The following is a 23180-nucleotide window of genomic DNA, read 5'->3' as shown; positions in this document are numbered from 1 at the left end:
GATTCCCCCCCCACGCTTCAGGGGCAGGGGTCCGCCTCTTGCAGTCCGGGACTGCCGAGAAGACACACCAGGAACATGGCCTAGACCTCGCTGTGCTGGTCACAAAAGCAGGAGCTGCAAGGCATGCAGGCGGGCACTGTGAAGCAGAGCTGTCGGACGCTGTTGCTTTATGTTGGCAATAGTTGCGGGGGCGTCGCAGACTAAGGCGATCACACCCCCACGACGAACTAGGAACTGGCCTCGACAGCACACACTCAGGAATCAACCCACTCATCGCCAACGTGGTGTTGTGGGCCCGGGGTCCACATGCTACTAAAATGAGCCACACAGACACCGGAGCATGGTACTGGTAACTGGACCTGGGCACGTGTGCCCGGCCCCTTTTCTTAACAGGATCACCTGACTGCTGACGCCAGTGGTGGGTGGGTGTAGAGTGTATTACATCATGGGCTGACTACTAGAATGTATCCATTACATTACACAGCGAAGCTACGGTGAGCTTGAAACTCCGCACAGGGTAGGTTCCTACCTCGTGCGTGAAGGCCGTGCACAGGTTTTGCAAATCCCCCGAATATGGGACGCTGCTTCACTATTGTTGTTAAGGGTAGGAGTGGCGGTTCCTTTAGTGCCAGTCAGAAAGTCCCTTCCGCCCCATCTTGGTGGCCACATGAGCTCTCAAGAAGTGACTGGTCAACGCCCTGTCTCTCGGGGCCCTGCTCTGCACTACCTGTCGCCGCCCTTCATGCGGTGGACTTTGTTGCAAGATTACGGGCCACGCTGCTGGTTTAGGCTGCTTGACTGTGTTAACATTCCTTATTAGCATCACTGGGGGTAAAACGTGTGTTAAAGCTGTGTTTGAAAAATCTTTTCGGTGTTGTTGCTCCGCCTTCCTATGCACAGTGTAAACCAACCCTGATCGCTCACAGGAACTTCTGCACCCTTAACCCCTTGCATTCTCGTGACGGAACCATTCCGTCACGAGCCACGGTGATACTGTGCTGGTGACGGAATAGTTCCGTCACGGCCCGTCCGCCGCGCCTGCACTGAGCGTTCTATTAGGCGGGCGGGGCTGTGACGGAACCATTCCGTCACAAGCACAGCGCCACCGCGGCTCGTGACGGAGTGGTTCCGTCACGAGCATGGCGGTGCCACGCAGCTCCCCCTCCCCCCTAGCGCCGCGGCGGAATTACTGCCGCAGCCAAGGGGCTCTTGAGGCGCCTCCTAGGGATGGGGGGGGGCAGGGTCACTCGAGGAGTATCCCGCCGATACACTCGAGTCCTCCTGCGTTTGCCCCGTTTGGGTGACCTCGCGTCACCCTGCACCTCGCCTGCTCCTTGACAGGGGACACACACAGTAGAAACCAGACTTCGGCTGCAGGATAAGTGGTTCTTTTCACGAGCGCCGCGCCGAGCACCTGCAAGACGACAGTCTGTGTAGAAGTAGATAATTAAAAAAGCAGAACATGTCCGATGAAAAACAAGAGCCGATTTAAAGAGATTTCCAGCTTTCCACAGCCCACGCCTCTCTTCCTTTTCCTTACTTCCCTGATTGACCTGTCTGTGGGGGCACAATGTGTTTTCCAGGAGCCCGTCACTTCCTGGAGAGCTGTGTTTTGGGTCAGGTCGCTTCGCGCAGGCGGAAGTTGGGAAACTGCCAGCAAGAGTCTGAAGAGGGTCTACACACACTCGCAGATTGTTTAGAGACACGGGGCCTGTGTAATTGTCTTTGTTTATTGCATCAGGAGCAGCCGGGTTTCTGTATTGTACTGGGCCGCCCCCTCATTGCACATCTATCTATCCGTCCCTGCAGGGCTGTCCGGACCCACAGAGAGGGTAGACCGTGTCTAGCGTAAAATAATAGCTATGGGCATACACTTTCTTTGCTTTGTGGAGTGAACGTGGGAAGTGCATGTTTGTAAACACTACAATTCACCCGCAGATGTAGAGGTGGGAAAGCCAGAACATGTATAGGACGAACCGAGCCTTGGCTGTAAGAGATAAAACACGAGACGAGCAAACCAAACAGGTTCATGGCATGCTGAGGGGGCTGACGTGGGGCTCGGGGCCTAGGAGGGGGGCACAAGGAAGAAGACAGGGGCAGCCTGGCCCCTAGTTAGAGATGTACATCCTATGACAGGCTGGTGCCCCTAATTGGCTGGTAGAGAAGGCAGTCACAGTCCGGTATAACACACTATTGACTCTTCCCCAGCCCCACCTTACTCTCACATTAGCCTGTCACAGTCCCGCCACTCCTCCATGGCTTTCCTCCCCCTGCTTTTCCCTCACATTTCTTACTGCTCCATATGCCAAATTCTCCCCCTTTTGTTCTCCCATGTTCCTCACTTGACTGCCACCTGCATGCTTGGTCTCTTCCTAACCACTGACCATCTTCCTCTACCCAATGTCGGTTCCACTCCCCTAACCTGTCTGTTCCTTCAATTTCTTTACCCTCCCTCGCGCTATGTGCCGGAGAAGTCCGGAATAGGTGCACAGAAAGGGAACGACTGGAAGCAGCAACCGCATCTGCAGGACATAATCGTAGAAAGGATCACATGTGGAGTGTGCTTTGGACTGGTTGCGCTTACAGCTTGCCTCCTTTTTGGCTCGCGAGCCCTAAAAGAGACAGTCCGAAATCTGGCTGGAAACAGGGGAGCAATCTTTTTCCTTTAAATTCATACACTTCCCCAGACCGCTGTTGCCTTCTATTAAATCCCTACAACTAGACCTCTGTTATCCTTAAGCTAGACAGCATGCAACAGGATGTCTACATTTTGTTCGGAGTAACTTGCACAAAATGTGAAAAACTAAACACATTCATTGGATAAAGATTGACAATAAAGGGGATTTTGTTCACAGCATCCACCTTTCTATACCCAGCAGCGAATGCCGTACATAGTACAGTGTTCATGAGGGTCATAGTGAATGTTAGCAGGAAAAGTACACTAATAGCTACGGGATTACAAGTTGTCATCTGGGCATTACACCCTTTTACTTCTTACGTAGTATGTATGCTGTATGAGAAGTACGCATCCTTTGGTGCACAACGGACATCCTAAGCATCCCTGATGAAAGCCCGTGGACCCTGTTGCGTCAATGGGCTGCCAGCCACAAAGGATGTCTGGGCAATAGTAGAGAGAGTGAGCTAAAGCTGGCGGGCACACACAATGTCTGCTGATCCTGCCTTGTACTAATCCTACATGGGGGCAATAGGCAGTCTGGCTGTAGGGACAAGGACTTCCGACTTGCAACAAAAATATGACTACTGCATCTAGGTCCGTGCGGAAGCTCCCATGCATGGACTAGGGGCCAGTGATCTAGAAATAAACAGTAGAGCTGGTGTATACTTAAGACACCCCTCCGTGTGGTCCCTAGTGACTCAAATGATCAATAAAAGGAGTGGTGTGGCTCACTGGTTAGAGGCGGCAGACCCGGAAGCAGAGGACGGCCCGGGACCAGGTTTCAATTCCCAACGCGGCAGGGTCGTGGACCAGGGTCAGCGGACTCGATAATTCTCGCTTCGGTGCCTACTCTAACCAGGGATCACACTTGGCAACTCTGGGCATTAGCTTGCCTCATCTCCACAACGGCCCCCCACATACACCGGGGATGCCTGGTTTCACCTTGGAGATACCCAGCAGGGATCATCTCACAGGGAAAGCCAGGACGGGTTCCCCAGTGGTCTACAGCGCTGGTACGCCCCATTGCTGGGGTAGCCATGCACTTTACAAGACAATATAACATAACATAACAAATGGGAGCTCCAAGAGCACGCAAGGAAAAAATGCTGGAGTTATGGTGTACAACACAAAAGCTGTTCACGAAAGCATTGAATTCACAATCTCTGTAAAGGCAGGGTATGTGCAATCCCACTCTTTTCCATGTGGGGCACCTCTCTAGACGGCCTTCTCTAGCTGCATAGCCTGGCAAGCCCAGTTAAGAGCCAGAACATATAGAACTTGTGCTCAGCCGAGGAAAAGGAAGAAGGGGATACTTCATTAATCAACAAATGCACAAGGGCTACAGAAGGATGTCCTAAGGCACAAGGGCCAAATAGACTACAAATAGGATTGACACCCACCTGCCCCTTAGAGAAGCAAACGCCGCTCCTGTGAATATGGTAAGAGCGATGTTGAAGATCACCTGTGGTCCAGTCAACCGAGCCTACCCAGGACGCCCAAAAACCCTGGATCCTGAGGTATCACATACTCACAGATGAGTGAGCACCTGATGGGGAGCATGGCGGTCTCAATATGCCTCCCTGTGCCTGCTACCTGAGACGGAGGAATTGATGGGAAAGACGTATTGCCTTTCATTGTATTGAGGTACCTGAACTAGTGGCTTCTGCTTCAGCAAGGCTTACATGGTCCGCTCTGTGGGATTTTTGCTGGCCAGGTTCTCTTGACACTGAAACAATCCATAATTGAAAGAATAAGGGTGGATATCGACAAGACATCCCCTCTGAACTCTGACAACACCTGGCCAAAGTCTGCAAGAGCATGAAAGCTGTGGTAGAGGACGATCCTGGTCACTGTTGCAGTAGAATAGTACATGTAGTGTGCAACTCTGTCACTCACCAGAGAGCCAAAGTGGTCTATGTTGCTGAAGGGAAGACCAGTACTTACACCCGTGAGGTGCCTAAGCCACAATCTAGTGTTGTAGAGCCCTGAGAAGCAGTGGCATGTCAGGGGGTGCTGTGTCGTGAAAAAAAGAAGGCTTTCGCACCTAATGGTTCCGCCTAGACTCACTGGGAGGAGGCTATGGAGCGGAATTTGTCATGCCATACCAGAATACGCAAACTTTAGAAGCACCTCGCATCCCCTTTAACTAACACAAAGGTAAAATAAGCTATTTTATTGCAAGTTTTCGTTGTTTTCTAGTTGCAAGAAGTGGGATGCAGATTACGAGAAAATCAAATCCCAGACGGATCCTTTTATGAGATGATAAAGGAGATGGTGGCTGAGAAGCAATGAGAATAGAGCTAGTTCACTTTTCTTGTAAGATCCACACCCCTCCTTTGTGTGTCTTGGAGGTTCTGTCCATCAGGGGCCTTCGCAATGGAGGCCGGACACCCACTGTCCCATTCCTTGCGGGAGGGCAAGGCCTGGCTAACCGTTGAAGACTGCCTTGCTGGATGCAGTTTTCGACTGCTGTTTACTTGGTGCTTGAGCTCTGGTGGTATCTACCCACCTGTCCTGGCTCTGAACCCCCAGATCCAGTCATGAATGACCTGCTCACTTAGCAGACCCCCCTCTTCCTTCCAAGGAAGCAGGAGCTCCTGTAGTCCTAGCTTCTAACGTCATTTGGTGCAGGGTAGAGGAGGAGGAATAGGTTGAGGCAGTTCTACTGTAGTAGGGTGACCAGGCGTCCCGGATTTGCCAGGACGGTCCCCGTTTTTCACCAGCTGTCCGGGCAGATTTCGAGAAATTTAGCTCATGTCCCGGTTTTTGGAGAGGGTCGACTAAAAACGGGGTAGGTGTTTTTTTATGTTTTACAAAGCAGGAATAGTTAGCAGTTGTTCCAAGAAAGCAATGTAATTCACAGGCCAGCTACTGGGTTAACAAATTGCATTTTATGTATGTTCTTACTGCCTTTTCTGTAATTCTCTACTAAGGAGCGCTGTCATTCTGTGCGCTGGGTTGACGTAAAATTAGAGTCCTTCTATTTTTGTGAAATGTCCCCATTTTTTGCTTTAAAATTCTGGTCACCCTATACTGTAGGAACACCTGGAAAGGCCGCACAAGCCAGTTCTGCTGACATTGCGCACAAGAGCAGCGCATGTGACGCGATTCCTTGTAGCCCTTGGCATGAGCGACTTGTTTCAACGTGCGCGCTTCTCCTCGAAGGGTGTTTCTTCGCAGCTGTGCTCTATGTGGGGCTTGGAGGTGCTGAACACGTGCAGGCGATGCGTTGCTTTTGAAGTAAACTCCCTCTGGGCTCGTGGGGGACACTCACTCTCGCCCTTTCTCCCTTTATTTCTCTCTCTCTCACTTTCTCGTTCTCATTCTGCGACGTGCAGACTTTCCCCGTCCCTTTGAGTATGAGGTTAAGTTGGGCGGGAGCCCCTCTGGGCTGCAGTGTGAGGGGGAGATGCCGTTGTATATGACTATTAAGACCCCGAACAGGAACTGCCTTCCTGTCGTTGCGCAAATGAGCTCTGCTCTGAATGGATTTGGCAACATCTATCATATGGTGGCAAAAACGAACGGAAAATGGAGAAAAAAAACGTAGCAATCATATGCACAAAACAAGGGAACGTAACATGTGCCTGTGTTATTCTCCTTATTTCTCCCGATATCCATATCGGTGCAAAAATGCAACCAGTACCCCCACCCAGTCCAGATATAATGTGTAATAGTCAGTTTTTTGCTCTCGTTCTAAGTGTAGCCCTGCTTCTAACGAGCCTTTGTGTCCTCTGCATTATCTTGTGACCTTCAAACACTGCCAGTTATAAATGCAGTTCTAGTGAGTAATTATCTGGCACTCACTTTATCTACCTTAGAAGGATGAGAGGATACGTTTTCATTGTCGCAGTTCGACCCCCCTTAATTGCTGTTTGCATCAGCAGGAACATTATCCCCCTTGAAACTGTCCTATTCCTTTCAAATGTACATTGATTGTGCCTACAATGCTGCCTTATTTCGTCTCTTAACCTCCGGTTCAGATAGTGATGCTGTGACTGGCAGTGAGCGCGCTGGGTGTTGGTGCTGGTGCCATGGAAAGTATACAAACGTCGGGAGGGTGCCTTAACAACATTTTTTCATATTGGTTAGGGGTTTAATGAGTTCCCCGTGCAGGTTTTCTATTAACCAAGAACACTCCACTTAACACAAAACAAACTGTATTTAAGAAAAGTCGGGTACAAAAGCGTCACACACGGGTGTTCTGCTGGGTGAACAACGGCGCAGTGTTTATGAAAGTGAGATCTCAACACAACAAATGGACCGCATAGATTATAAAAATAGGGGCTTATAAAATGGTAAGTACACAATCAGTGGGACAGACTGTCGACTCCTTATTCTGCCCCTCAGCAGTCCGTATCTATCAAGCTCATCATTTATTTACCTGGGGAAGTTTGATTTGTGTATCTCTTCATCAGGACAACAAAGCAGGGGAAGCATCCTGAAACCACTTGATGTTGCGCAGAGGTCTTTGTAGCACCTTCCTGCTGATGGGTGACTGTGACCATCCGCTGACACCAGGATACGCTGCCGCCAAGCTGTGAATGAATGGAACTGCATGGGAAAGAGAAGCCGCATGGGTGGTGGGCCTTGGGAGAAGGGGCAGCAACCGTCCTTGTAGCCCAGGGGGTTAGGAAGGGGAAGCCACAGCAGTGATGGCCGTTGTATTGCATTGTTGCTCTCTGGAGCATTTTGGATACATGTTTCCTAAGACCAGGGCCCGTATTATGCATTTTGATTGTTTGTGCCGGGCTCACCTATTAAAAGGTGCATCCGGTGCAAACAATGAAAATGCGCCCTATTACGGTGAATGCGCTGCCCCCAGGGCAGCCGCAAACTCATGCTGCCTTGGGGGCAGCGCATTCATGTGGAAAACACGGATGAGTGCGCCCTTTGAAGGCTTCTTTGCCTCTGTGCCTATGCCTTTAATATGGCGCGGGCGCAGAGACAAAGGAATTCCCTCAATTACATAGGGCAAGCCCCTATACAATTGAGGGAACACCCCCTGAAGGTAGAGCTGGCGCTTTAAGTGCGCTAGCGCGATCAGTATTACTGAAGGGAACGCACCAGCGTCTACGCCCCTTTCTGTAATACCAAAGTGCCCCATGAGAGCAAAAAGCGGGAGCAAACTCCAGTTGTGCCCCCGAGGCACTTACTGTAATAAGGCCCCAGAGAGGGCAAAGGAGGGGAAAAAAGGAGTGTAGATGAGTGCAATGGAGGGTAATACAGACGGCAGCAGTAGCCCGCACAGGGTGACAAGGATACAAGCTAGGGTGCAGAGAGACGCAGACTCTCAGTAACCAGAAGGAGAGGCTGGTGTACAGGTGAGCCGGTCTTGGAGGGTGCTCCCCTTGTGCGGATGACCCTCTGGGATGCGACAGGAGGGAACCACTGGCCCCCCATGTGTCAGAGGACCGCAGATCTGCAGTGAAAGTGCAGAGAGGGGCCATTGTAAAGAGTCTTCCACCGCAAGGAAGCCAGGCGAGGTAGTACTATCATGTAACCCCCCAAGAGGAGCAGGAATGGGGGTTTAGCCCCGCAGCCGGAGAACATGGGCAAGGTAACAAGAGATGTGAAGGAGCTGCAGGGCACATAAAAGTGCACCAGGTCCAGCCGCAGCCCATAGGGAATGAGGAAGAAAGAAGAGGCACTCAGGAAAGGTGCAAACCTCTACAAGGGTGGTCCCTATCCAGGATCCCCGTCGTAAGGCATAGGCTGCTGTGGGCGGGCACCCCTGGCGAAACCAGCAACTTTGTTAGATATCAAATAGGAGCAGTTCTGTGGTAGAAGAATATTTAGACAACATAACACAAGCAAAAAGGGAAAGCGCAAAGAAATGGAATGCTGAGGGGATATGAAGAGAAGATGGCGGGGGCGGTCTGAGAGGTCACTATGGCGTAGTAAAACAAAGCCCTACTGAGTCATGCTGGAACTTTTTTTTTTTTAACAATACGTTTTAAGTTTTTTCCGTACCAATAGGGTGAAGCCCATCATGAATAAGACATACAAAATGCAAGAGGTACAATACGTATGTAATAGCCACATGGCCTGCAAAATAAACACCCAAACAAAATACAAACCGCACCAAACACCTTTGTGCATTATTACAAATACGATACATATCATTGTCTAGTCACTTGAACACAGAAACCACACACTACACAGGGGAGTTGCGAACTACCAATCGTTCAAAGGGGTCATGGGAGGCAGATTATGACAATGGAGGGAGATCTATACCTTTGTATGTAGCCCAACGGGCTCAAATGTCATGCTGGAACTTTAACAAAGGCAAAAAGTACAGTTGATTGACAGAATGTTGATCAATGTCAAACATTCACCCCAGTACAGAGATCTGGGCCTAAATCCATCGTTTTTTGCTCCCCATGCCATTCCAGTTTGAACCCAGCCATATGCAAATCAGTCTTAACCCCGTTCCCCACAGGAACAGTCCAGCCCGAACTGCCAGGCCAGGTCCTCCGTGGACTGGAAACAAGCATCCTGGGACCAGTTTCGGGGTTTCACTTCTAATCAGTCAGCTTAGCTTGACTCCAGTGGCACGGAGAGCACGGGACCCACGTCTGAGCATACCCGACCCACTAGGGGTGACAAATGCAAAAAGAACAATTGATGGACAGAATGTTAAACAATGTCAAACATTCACCCCAGTACAGAGATCTGGGCCTAAATCCATCGTTATGGGCAGAACGGCAACCAAAGGTGAATATAAATTGCACCTTTTGGGAAAATTGGTTCTGACGGTTCTGGAATGAAGCATATTATTCCAAGCGAGACACATTGTAGGTTTAAGCAATAGGGTGGCTTACGCATTATTTTATTCATAGTGGAGAAAATTCTGTGATTTGCTCCAAAGTGGATGAGACACACAAAGGAAGCACAGTAGAGCTTAGCCTGCTGCTGTGGCTGTTGTCTTGCTCAAACTTGCTCATATCTATGATGCACACATTGGAATTCTGGCACGCGTGACAGAGGAAGATGTAATGCATTGCAGGCGCAAGATAAGACTGTTGAAAGCTGTCCGCCTAAAGCCACGCTTTAGCATCAGATCTTTCAAGCTAAAGCCCAGCATGCCGCGATTGCTACAAAAGTAAATAAATGGAAAAGAAATGCACTGGAGTCCGTCTTTTTCTATTTATTTACTTTTGTAGAAATCAAGGCACGCTGCGCTTTAGCTTAAGATTTTTAAAACAAAAGCACGGCATGCCACCATTGCTACAAAAGTAAATAAATGGAAAACAAACACGGCGCCCGCACAACATTTTTCCCTATTTATTGACTTTTGTAGCAATGGCAGCAGGCTGCGCTTTAGCTTCAGATTTTTAAAGCTAAAGCGCAGCATGCTGCGATTGCTGCAAAAGTAAATAAATCGAAAAGAAATGCGGTGGCTGTCCGTGCAGTATGTCGTGCCTGCTTCAGTAAGGCTTTCATTAACTAAATAGTACTCACTAATTGTTAATGAAACCTAGAGAGTAAGGACACATGTAAGAGGTGCTGTCCTCACGGGAGGTAACTGAAGAGTTGAAGTACTAAGGAGGGAACTGCTAAGCCTAGTGACAAATCCAAAGCCATCATTTACAGAGGACAGTAAGAGGAGCCAATTGAAAAGATGTGTAGAAAATGTTCTGAGCTTAAAGTCGATACCTGAATACAGAATGTCTCGAAGAGACAGCGCAAACACTGCCTAGGCGAGACCTAAAAAATACAGTGGTTTATTAGGTTGCGATGCCTTTTCCTGCTGATTGTCTTGGTCATGCAACGTCATGGCAGGAGGGGGGAGCGCATGCGCGTCGAGTGACTCTGAGGCAAATGTCAGGAAGGTCTCTTCTTTTGTCACTGAAATCCAGATCTACATTCAATGCAATTTTATCTGTTGAATGGTTAAATAATTGAATGCACACTACTCTCCAGACCTCTTTATCTCAACCGGCTGTGTTCAACACATAGTAACTATTGATGGACTAAATTAATATACACATACAAAGTGCTGAGTAACTATTTTTTGTAAATATACATAAAATATATTCTTGTGTCATAAGAAAGGTAGAATGCGCCTTGGCCCCTTAACCACCCTTTTTCTTGCTTTCCGAAAGGATGCGCTAATTACTTTTGTACATCGCCATTTGGGTTTTTGTAGTCACTAAGCATGCCATTTAATACTGCACAGGGTTTGCAATCCTGTTATATCTGGCACTAAGTGTGTAAACTCAAATATGAAGTTCCTTATAGAGTATTTAATTTTGTTATTTTTTCCGATAAATGCTAACAGACTATATTCATGAGGGACGAATGATGTGTAAATCCAGGCACAAGTGGAGAAAATACAGGCTGTGTTCCAACCACTTCTTTGTGATCTGTAAAGCAATGATGCTGCCCAAACAATTGCAAAGCCTACATTACATCCTACTCCTCTCCTTCCTGTGTTCCACAAACTGACAGACAGATCCTAATCTGGTGTCTGGGCACACTCCCCCAGAATTTAGGGTAGTTTATTGGTATTTTGTAGGCACACGCCTATCAGAAAAATATGTTGTATGTCTACTGTAGCTATCCACATACGTTGTTTTTGAGTTGTTCTCTCAAGTGTTGCAGAATTTGGCCAAGAGGATTTGCAAGACCTGCTTCCTTGGGTATATCCTGTTTGACGCCTGATAACACTACTTTGCTGGATCTCTTGCCACTGGTCTTAAATCATATACCTAGAATTTGCTTCAGCATATTCTTGAAGGTTGATTAATGGATAGGAAACCTAATATCCACTAGAAAAGAATTACAGACACAGGGTCTGCCAAGAGAAGGACCAGGCACTGAAGGAATTAACACTGTATTTAGGCACTTGTAGTAAAGTTTTTTTTTTCACTGCACAGATTATGGCTTGAAAAGAAAGGAAATCGTCTGGAAGTTAGTTATGATCATGTCCAGATCATTGAGCCATTTGTGGAAGAGACCGACAGATTTACATCTGATGCAGTCACTCATCTGTAGCCAATGCTTCACTCTGCATGTTTTGGAGACTTGCTTATATTCCTTAGGGCCAGGGCTGACTTTGTGGCTGAATATGGGCTTTTTATAGCCATCCCCGGTGGAAGTGGAGTAGACCACCATAGAGTGGGTTACGGTAGTCTAAGCAAGAGTTGATAGATTCTGCTGCTACTAGCATTTTTCAGACAACAGCAGGTTCAGCATATAGAGTTGAAGATGACTGGCTTGGATGGCTGTTAACAGGAGTGGCTAGTGTGGCTTCTGAATGGTATATGAAGCCAAAATATTTTACCTTCTTAGCTAATGGGAGGCTAGCCCAGAATACTTGCATGAATAATAAAATGAGGGCTCCTCTGTTGTAGTTGAAGGGCAGGGTCTTCAGCCATTCCACCCTGTCACTGCAGTCTCCCTTTTGCTGATTGTCAATGCCTGGAACTCAGTTACAAGGTGTATTCCTGGAGTGAGAATGTAATTTAAACCTGAATGTCATCCCTGTTTGATTGGATAGATACCTTCTACTCATAAATAAGATTGAAATGAGGGCAGTGGCAATATTTAAGATGCATGGGACAGGGAAGAACCCTGTGGAACTCCACAATCCAGCCTAAAGAGCTCAGAAACACTGGTAACAAATATAACAAGCTCGGTTTCGTTCTCCTTAGAGGAGCAAATTAACCCTATCGTGCTATCTGAAGCCCTTCCAGTAGTATACAGGCACTCCGCCAAGATGCAACAAGCCACTTACCAGAGGCGACAGAAAGATCCGGCACCATGAGCAGAGAGCTAGTCCCCTTATTAATACACCAACGCGTGTTATCCCAGAAAACAGCAGTGCAGTCTGGGTGCTCTGGCGAGGTCTTCGTTCTGAGCTTGGAGGCGATTTATTCTAAGTTTACTGTGAAGGTTTCTATTTTCCATTGATCCGGCTGGACAGGAAATGTATCCACAGTCCTGTTATTCGGTGGAACTGCGTTACCTGCTTGCCGTGGTCTATAAGTTTTGTAAACACTCACTTAATACTTATTTGTATTTCCCTGCCAGCAGGTTTGTGGACTGACTCCCAGGTTAAAGGAACTGTCTTTTCGATCTTTCTGGCCTAAAGAGGAGCATGATTGTGAAAAGATTTCTTTGAGTTATTATAGAAAGAGGAATCGGCGGGACTATAATTTGAATTTTCCGGTGTGTAAGAACACAGATGAGATAGATTCAGGACTGCTGCTAGTAACTTAAAAACAGATGTCTCCACTGATCTGGCGTTTTTTCAAAACATTATCAAGGGGCTGAGTCACAAAAGCATTTTTGAGTACGGGAAGTAACACTGTAGGGGGATTCTTTACATATTCTATACGTATTCTCCCATTCCTTTCTGCATCAGCCCCAAAACGTCCAACTCCCTATTAGTAAAAACGCAAATCAGGCACAGTCCTTTTTAACTGTACTAGTTATTTAAGAATACTGCTCATATAGTCTAATATAATTCCCGGTTTAGGTATTTTGGGGTCAATTCACGAAGCCATATAGGAGTACATTTAAGAGTACTACAGTGGTGCTGTTTTACAAACGCTTGCAGGCCTTTGTCAATCGGCTCGATTGTAGGGTGCACAGCCACGGGTGCCATTTCAGGTGCAGCTGTAGGCGTGCACTGTGGTGGTTACATACTGGCTCTAATTATATCTCTTGTGTTTTGGGTGTAGTTTGAAGGTGTGCAACACACCTGCCAGAATTCTGTTGAAGGATTGTGTCTGCACATCACCTTTTGGACGAGAATTGTGGTTCTGGTGTAATTTAACCCTGCTAAAATCACTGTTTAATTCAGTGTCTCTTCTTGGGTACAATGTTGTCTTGACTCCCCGTAGTGGACAACAAGACTAGTTCACCAGTATCTTCTATTGCACTTTTCAACAGTAGTTTCTTTTCATCCTTGGAGGGATGTACACTTTCTCATCCGAGGAAACTAGTTCTGAGGGACAGGATCCCGTGGCTGCGCGGACTCTGGGACAGGATCCCGTGACTGCGCGGACTCTGGGACAGGATCCCGTGGCAGGGCGGACTCTGGGGCAGGATCCTGTAGCTGGGCGAACTCTGGGACAGGATCCCGTGGCTGGGCGAACTCTGGGACCGGATCCATTGACTAGCCGAACTCTGGGACAGGATCCCATGGCTGGGCAAACTCTGGGACAGGATCCATTGGCTAGGCGAACCCTGAGACAGGATCCCGTGTCTGGGCGAACCCTGGGACAGGATCCCGAGGCTGGGCGAACTCTTAACGAACCACAGCTCGTAAAGATGCATAGTGAACCTGATCTGAGATGTCATACCCAGAATTGAACAATCCTATTTCCCTGTGGCTCTCATCCACATTGTTTTGCCAAGCGTTAGGATTCTTGATGGTTGGGGGATAAGGTAACAAAACGTTCATCACGCTTTACAGTATCAAGGCTAATCATGGTGCTACTGATGTTTGTTGTGATTGGGGATAGAACTAACAATAGCAGTAACTGGGACAGGTGAGTTGTCTTTATATTTTTGGCTTTGCTGTGTCCCAATAGCTCTTTCTCAGGACGTGATCCTGTCAGATTTGTATCCATTAATCATTTGCTGCCTTTCAGGATAGAAGGGTGGCCAATAATTAATTATTTATCCTGCTTGCACAGATGCCGTGTTCACTGACAGAGTTCTCGCAAGGATGGCATGGTTTGGTGCTCTGTGGCAAGTGGTAAACAAATGTACCGTTTTGGTTGTTGCCTGTAGTGGCTAATAAAAAAGGGGTACTGAGCCCGGAATCTGCTCTGACGTGGAAGAGTACTTCTTCCTCGTATTTGGACCTGTAGTTGTTGCTTGAACTTTACTTTATGTGCATCTTACAGAAGGGATATGTTTGACCTTGTATTCTTTTACTGGGGGTATTGGGGCAGGTCTGATGATCCTCCCCTTCGTTCTGACCCTGAAACTCTCTCTCCGTCCTCTCAACCAATGCAGGACTCTTACCGAAAGCAGGTGGTGATTGATGGGGAAACATGTTTGTTGGACATCTTGGACACGGCGGGTCAAGAGGAGTACAGTGCGATGAGAGACCAGTACATGAGGACAGGCGAGGGCTTCCTGTGCGTCTTTGCCATTAACAACACCAAGTCCTTTGAAGACATTCACCAGTACAGGTACGTCACATGGGAAGCCGTGTGGGCAGTGGTGCTAGTTTAAAGACACAGCAGGCGGTGTCGCTGTGTAAAAGAGCACGTGAAGCGCACAGGCTATCGCTTGGGTACTCAAGGGCCACAGTTGGACTTGGTTTTCAGGACGGCAATCTCCTGGGTAGGTGTTCATTCAAAGTTTCTTTAAGACATTTGATCGATTGTACATAGTTCTGAAATCCTGTCATACTTTCTGACAACGAGAACATGGCTGGTTCCCTCTGCTTTAAAGGTATCCTTCATGTGCTAGACTGGAGGCTTTGGGAAACGTGATACTGTTTACAGGGACACATGCTGCTGCCGCCCAGGTACTGCCAGAGAAGGGGCACTGCTTAAACTTTAGAGAGACACACGATGGGCATCTCAGGCTGTCTAAAGTGATGCTGCTTTCTTTATAGATAATCACACAAGTTGCTGATATAAGTATACCAGTCCCAAGATGCTCTCTCCGATATAAGATGCCAAAAGATCATCGTAAACCAATGTATTCAATGTCAGCCAAATGTATTCACTTGAACATCGTTTTTTATTGTGCATTTTGTTGAAATATATGGAACGTTGTAATTCCAATTTTCAAGTGCTGTATAATGCCCAATTGCCTTTGATACAACATGTAGAAGTCCCAAGTTCCATACATTATGTCAAAAGTTTAACCCAATGCATTTTGGGCCTTTTTTGCCCTTCATCAGGGGTTCTCTTCTGTAAAGTTCAAAAAACAAAAGAATTGTACCATTAATCAAATCTGTACTTATGACAAAATGTCCTCCCATCATGCTACAACCCCTGTTCAAATCGACACTTTCCCTCGAAGAAAGCGCATCGTAACGCTTTCGAAATGTATTACCAAGTTTAACCAAATTTCTACCTTCATTCTGACTTGATCGAAAAATAATCATGACCTAAAGTTATAAAGCGATCTATCATACCTCTGTTTATCTCTCAAATGCGAGCGTAACGTTTTCAACCTCCCCTCTAGGGTACTGTTCGTTTCTCCCTCCCGTGTAAACGCTTTCTTTATAGAGACCCAAGGTGCTGCACAAAGACTTCCAGGAATGCATCCGTGTTGTATGCATGTGGCAGTACGTCGCCGGGTACATAATGCTCCTCAGAGTAGACTGTTCAGAACTATTGGCCTTGCTTGAAGGGGATGTTGGCAAAACGTCCTGTTTGCAGATGATCCCACAGACCAGCAAAGATGTCTTTGCTGGTGGCGAGGGTGGGTCCATTGTTATGATGTGTTGTCTCATGTTATTGTCCTAGTGCTACACTCACTCCCTACATTCAGAGCTAAGTGTCCCACAGCCAGGAAGATGGAGAGACCTCTTTTTCTCTTAACTCGGGGACAGCATACCCTGAGCTCTTCTCGGTTACCAAGGCTACTCCAACTGAGGGTTTGCACCCACAGTCCAGGGGTTATTTTTCGCTGGACAGCATCAGTGTTAGGTGTAAAATTTGAACCGACCATAGCTACTGGCAATTACCCTGGGCACATTACTGTCCATCTTTTATTTTATCTCATCTGTGTTGTTTTAGTTCAGGGGAAAAAATACAAATCCTTTCTGACCACTGCTTCGTTGGGAACAGTCTAATCTCTCCTTTGAAACGCAAACAATCTCACAAACGTGGTGGCCTTATTAGGCCTCCCTGGTGAGGTGTACCTTAAATTCCATGGTACACTGAACTCTGATTCCTGGGCTGTCATAGATATGCCACTTTAGTGAAACTCGCATATAGGAAATGTTACAGTAACACGTATTCTTTATTTCTGCATCTTATTCTGAACTCCACGAAGAGCTTTGTAGTAAGAGCCTGGTATTTTATATCACCAGCGCACATAAAATGACGTGACCTAAAGATGCCTGAAAATATATCTTTAATCTTTAAACAACATTGCACCCTTTTCATCCTGATAGATTATTTTGTTACATGTTGCAGCAGCTTTCATTTTTAGGTCTCGCCTATATGGAGCTTACAGCCCACATTTTGCTTACCATTGGTTGGTTGCATTGTCACTCTTAAGTGCTTGCTTTTTATTAGTCAGCTGTCGTAGGCTTCTTTCCTCTTCATGTGTTCATCCCTCCCGTGGAGCATGGATCCATTACTTGTGTCCTTCTGCAGTTTATTTTTTATGCACTACTTTTTTCTTTGTGATTTTGCAACTGTCTCCCTGGTACATTGTTCCCCCTCTTTCTCCTTTCCATGTCAGTGTTGCTGGTCCCCACCTGTCCTTCTTTCTTTTCGTTGTCTTTTATTTCTTGCCTCCTCTCGCCCTCGCGTCGTCCGTTGTTGTCTGTTCTTTCGCTTGCTTCCACTCTCCATCCCTTCTTTCGTTGTTGTGTGTTTTTCTATGAGAACAGGCTTGTACAACATGACTAAAAAATATTGAGAAAAGCAATAGCTCTTTTTTAGGTGAGATCTATTGTCTTTGCCAGTGCTTGTTACAAAAACTCTCTAAGCGCGAGTCCACCCACTCTTCGTTTCTTGTCTCCCTTGTTGTGCAGGGAACAAATCAAACGGGTGAAGGACTCTGATGACGTACCAATGGTGTTAGTGGGGAACAAATGTGACCTCCCGGCACGGACGGTGGAGACACGACAAGCGCATGACCTGGCCAGGAGTTATGGCATTCCTTATATCGAGACGTCTGCAAAAACAAGACAGGTAGGAACATTTATTCACTGGTGAGCATCCTCTTTTATGCAGAATTTGTGTTTGGGCAGCGTAAAACAAAAATCACTCTTGCACAAAGTGGTAGAATTGGTAATTATGTTTAGGGTAGCCAAATTACCAGGGACACCGTATTTCCTGTCATATGCTTTCCTTTTACAGTGCATTGTAATCTGAAACGTTAGATGATTTGCATAAAACTATGTGAACCGAGACACCAACTCGCAATAGGCATTGTTTACTTCCATTAATTGATTTAAGTGAAATTAAATCTTCCATTATTAGCAATGACGAGGAATTCTAGAAGGGCAGTGAGCAACTGCTCAGTCAGAAAATGTGGTTTATTTATTGCAGCACCTTAGCACCTCTTCAAGATTCATGTGTGTAGCATATTCTTTACTTTATTTCCATAGAGCCCTAGTGTTAAGTTAGATGTCAAATAAAATGCATCAGCTCCATTGAGAATCTCTTGGGAGATCAAATCGATAGAGATGATATTTGGTATTATTCCCAAAATAAAACCATCACCACAGGAAAAATAGCATCTGTCATGCATGAAGATCAGAGAATCCTTCCATGTTCTCCCCGAACACCAGTCGGTAAAGGCAGACTTTAGATCAGAACCGTTATATCAGTAAAAGAGCAATAACACCCAGAAAGGAGAAAAAAAACTCTCCATATCAATGTCCATTTTTATAACTTCTTGAGTGTTGATTGATGGGTTGGTGCTTTCAGTGCTAAGCCGTCCATAGGGTAGCAGGTGGTAACCTGCTGTCATACAGTGCTGAGTTGGAGAACCCTGTACTGGTTATTCTAGTCGAGTACCTCCTACCCTAGGTGGAGTTGAGATCATGTCTGCTCCTGGGCACATCCTCAGAGTATTTAGAAGGAAGACTTTATCTAGGTTTTGGGGTGGCGTCGGCTGTCACTTCTGGGTACCATGAGGGAATATACTGGGACGGTTAACCCATATTTAAGCTGGTAGAAGATCCTGGCATCTGCTGAAGGTCACAGTAGAAATAGATGTTCTCCTCAGAGGGATGTTCCATTAGTACTCTTTCAGTGTTAGTAACTTCCCTGGCTTCTTTAGTGTCTCATGACAACATTCACACACGTTTCTGACTTAAAGCAGACATTTTAGTGAGACCCAGAGACTGCTTGGGTTGAAATTCACCGTGCTCCATGTTTTCAGGTTAGGGTGCCAATACTTATTGGGTAGCTAGCATGTATGTTTCATGTTAGTCTGGTCACCGTTATACCGGAGCCAACCCTTAACCTTTACAATGTGTTTTTGTGAATGGCATTTTTTTAGGGGGTCGAAGATGCCTTTTATACATTAGTACGGGAGATCCGTCAGCACAAGCTTCGCAAGTTGAATCCTCCAGATGAGAGCGGCCAAGGGTGTCTGAACTGCAAGTGTGTGATATCATGACGAAGGTAAGTCAGTAGAGGGGGGCAGCGTGTGGTTATTGAAGCATTGGAAGGTTCAAATGGAACGTTTTCCTGAAAATGCAAAAACTGTAAGCGGGACATTTTGATTGATTCTCAGACGATTGAAGACAGAATTACCTCCCCAGGGGCGTGGTCCGTTCTGGGAAACTTAAAAGTCGGATCCACATGAAGTGCCCCCCCCCCCGTCGTTCCCCCCCACATCCCACCCCGGCCCCCCATTAATCCTGCAGCACACCAGGGCAGCGCTCCCGAAGGTGGAACTTAATAAACTGGTTTCCTTAATTTATTGTGCTCTTTTACCATTGCGTTTGTCTATTTTTACAACGGATGCTGTTTTAGATTCAGTCCACTGTGCGTTTGTACTATATGATTATGCATGCAAGCACTGTGTCATTAGATCTGACATTTAAAAAAGAACCATAATGCTGTGATTGACTACAAATCCATTTTCTTCGTCATAAGTATATTCCTGGTTTAAGCTTGCCTCATTGTTTCATTGTGCCTTTGTTGTCTCCTTCCTCGGTCTTTGTGTTCATTTGAGTCCGCTTATTTTTCATTGCCTGCCTGGATGTGTCTCGCAGGCCTGACCTGTAATTATCTTCTCTCTCCAACGGCTACAACTCATTTTTCGCACTCCCGCTCCACAGATTACTAATCAGCCTGTCGCACACTCCGCTTTTCTCTCTTGCAATCTCTTCTATTTTGGTGTAATGAGAGACTTAGATGGGAGGTAAGTTACACCGTTTATTTGGTCCCCACGGCAGACGGCTCCTGCAGCCAACGGAGAAACGTAATATATAACAAAGGGACCCCCTGATACTGCTAGATAGTTCCTAGGTCAGGGCACAAATATTATACAAATAACTTTATCCTAGGCAACTATTAGGTCCTGAGAGAATAGCAGGTACTATGAAACATCAATTGTTGTAGCCAAGAAGTAAATCAACTAATGTAGTGCACATATTAATATCAACAATAAGAAAAATAATTATTCATAATTAATTTATTGAAAGTACAAAAATTCTTAAGCAAATCATTGACATAATTAAAAAATCACACAATTAATACATCATGGATGCACAGTTTTACATATAACATCAATTTAAATTTATACATATATATTAAAAAACAAATTTAAAACCAGACAAGTGGAGTATTTGATTTGTCTCTACGCGCGTTTCGGCGTATTCACGCCTTCTTCTGGAGAACCACTTGGTATTTATAAAAAGGAATAAAATATATTTACATCTGTGCAGAGTACATGTGATTACAATTTATGTGCACTACATTTACAAACTAGAGGCTACTTTTGTTACTATTTGAGGCTCTGATATACAAATATGTATTATAGTATTATTTAGAAACAGAATATGCATATACACTTAATGTGTGGACTACATATTTCCTAAGGATAAGTATATCTTCAATGGAAGAATAGTTAGTTAATCTCAATAAATTCCTAAATCAGAACAAGTCAGAGTTGAAAGGGCACTGAAGGGGATGTGAATCTAGACCTTAACTTTTATATCAGTCTTTATTAAGTTCTTACCTAAATTGGTTATGTTTGCAGCTAGTTAAATTAGCTGCAAACATTACCAATTATAAATAATACGCAGCCAGCTATCTGATATATGTATATCAGAGCCTTAAATAGTAACAAAAGTAGCCTCTAGTTTGTAAATGTAGTGCACATAAATTGTAATCACATGTACTCTGCACAGATGTAAATATATTTTATTCCTTTTTATAAATACCAAGTGGTTCTCCAGAAGAAGGCGTGCATACGCCGAAACGCGCGTAGAGACAAATCAAATACTCCACTTGTCTGGTTTTTAATTTGTTTTTTAATATATATGTATACATTTAAATTGATATATGTAAAACTGTGCATCCATGATGTATTAATTGTGTGATTTTTTAATTATGTCAATGATTTGCTTAAGAATTTTTGTACTTTCAATAAATTAATTATGAATAATTATTTTTCTTATTGTTGATATTAATATGTGCACTACATTAGTTGATTTACTTCTTGGCTACAATTGATGTTTCATAGTACCTGCTATTCTCTCAGGACCTAATAGTTGCCTAGGATAAAGTTATTTGTATAATATTTGAGCCAACGGAGAAACGGCCAGGGATGCCGAGCCTCCCCACATGAAAACAATACATCAGAAAGAGCGCGAGAGCAAGCGCGGTGACGAACACTGAAGGCAGCACGAGGAATACAATGGAATTGCCACTGGACGAGGAGGAAGTAAATACGGGAGGGAAAATGGTGGGAGAAGGAACAAAAACACAAACGCAAAAACAAATGAAGCAGCAAAGAAAAGGAAGAGAATAATACAACACATTTAATAATCTTTGGCCCTTCCTTTCTTTTGCAGTTGCTAGTCTTCTGTGCATATCTGAATATTTTTTGTGATAAGCAGTCTCTTCCATTGTTCTCTGGTATTCATTAATTTGGGGAAGAGGAGAGCAGCACAAGCCACTGAAGTCAGGTTTGTGTGGAAAAGGCCACCTTATTGAAAGAGTTGCCCATAACAAAAACAACCTTGGCCTTTAGCCTTACAAAACTCCAACCTCACCATACAAAGATAATCCTAGGTCAATCCACTCCACTCTCCTCTCCTCCTCCCCTAAGTTGTCTCTCCCACCTTCATAACACCTTAATACCTCAATATTGTATCTGCTCCAGGGCTGGTCAGATGGATATGAGACCTCCTAACAACCTTTCCCTCTTTCCTACATCTATTAACGTCTTAGCCCATTAAACTTCCTACTTAACCATAAACTTCTTGTCTCATCCATTCGTGAACCTGCATACTTGTTCCCTTTCTGCCTGAACTGCTGCTGCGAACAACTATAAACTTTGGTAAACAATGGAAAATTCTCTGCCAACCTCCTATGCAACTGCTTCATGACAAACAATCTAAACAGCATAAACCGCTTTGCACAGCTGTGATCAATGAAAGTATACCCACAGATCCAAAGAAAGTATATATAAGCGCCCCACCCCACCCCCCTTTCAACAACATAACACAGGGACGGGAAGGTGGGACAAAAATATATTATCGGCTACCAGCCTTTATGTCCCCAGACAAAATGGTGTCTGGAATCGCAAAATGTCAGATTTTTTAATACACTTGGGCTACAAAGTAGCCCAAAAATAGCCCAAACCCAGAGCAGTTGTCGAACTGCTCCACTTCCCGAAATAACCCAGAGGGCAGACCTCCCGCTGGTCGGCTGCCCCCCAAATTCCCCTTTGGGGAGAGGGGAGCAACACAGACAACTGACACCAGGTTTGTTTAGAAGAGGCCGCATTATTGAAACAGGTGCTCATTAAAAAAACAACCTTGGCCTTTAGCCTTAAAAAACTACAACCTCACTATACAAAGATAATTCTGTGTTAGTCTACTCCCCTCCTCAAACATATCCCTCTCACTTTCATAACAACTTATTACCTCAATATTGTATCTGGTCCAGGGATGGTCAGATGTAGCTGAGACCTCCTAACAACCTTTCCCTCTTTCCTACATCTATTAACATCTTAGCCCATTAACCTTCCTACCTAACCATAAACTTCCTGTCTCGTCCAGTCGTGAACCTGCCTACTTGTTCCCTTTCAGCCTGAACTGCCACTGCCAACAACTATAAACTTCGGTTAACCATGGAAAGTTCTCTGCCAACCACCAACCAGAAAAAGGAGGGGGAGCTATGCTAACACTGCACCCACCCTTTTTCTGCACACCCCTTTCCCCCCCAGTCGCCGCTAATCTCTTGGTCTTCTTTCTACTTTGTTATGCACATCAGTTAAAACCAGCTTAATATGCAACAAGTAAAGCTCCATACCAATGAAAGACAAATGCACAAAGAACCTGCTATCAGATGAAGTAGCTGGTCTCTCCGATTGACCAGAGGTCCTGCATTATCCGTGTCCAGACTCTGTCTGTTTTATTGGCCAGACCATGGAATCTCTACCACAGTGAACAAGACAAAGCATCAGTATTGTTATTCTCCACACCTGGCACATGTCTAGCCCTAAAAATGATATTGAGGTGTAGGCATTTTAGCACAAAAACTGTCAGCAACTTCAACAGCTGTGCATCCCCTTGCTGACTGCCTATTCACCACCTGCACTATGGACATGTCAGTTCTGAGAAGAAATCTTTCGGGAGATTAGTGGTCACCCTACA

General features: G+C 45.5%; 1 protein-coding gene across 1 annotated transcript in view; it reads left to right on the top strand.

Annotated features, from left to right (window-relative positions):
- HRAS (HRas proto-oncogene, GTPase) overlaps positions 1–23180 on the top strand; it is a 234988-nt gene that overhangs the window by 189060 nt on the left and 22748 nt on the right. The window contains exons 3-5 of the mRNA XM_078682839.1: positions 14654–14832; positions 17367–17526; positions 18845–18969. Of these exons, the coding sequence (XP_078538965.1) occupies positions 14654–14832; positions 17367–17526; positions 18845–18964 (459 nt within the window). The 3' untranslated portion in view covers positions 18965–18969. The remainder of the gene's footprint in view (positions 1–14653; positions 14833–17366; positions 17527–18844; positions 18970–23180) is intronic.

The sequence above is a fragment of the Lissotriton helveticus genome, chromosome 3_1 (assembly GCF_964261635.1).
Source record: "Lissotriton helveticus chromosome 3_1, aLisHel1.1, whole genome shotgun sequence".
Lineage (NCBI taxonomy): Eukaryota > Metazoa > Chordata > Amphibia > Caudata > Salamandridae > Lissotriton > Lissotriton helveticus.
This window is presented reverse-complemented; position numbering and strand designations above follow the sequence as displayed.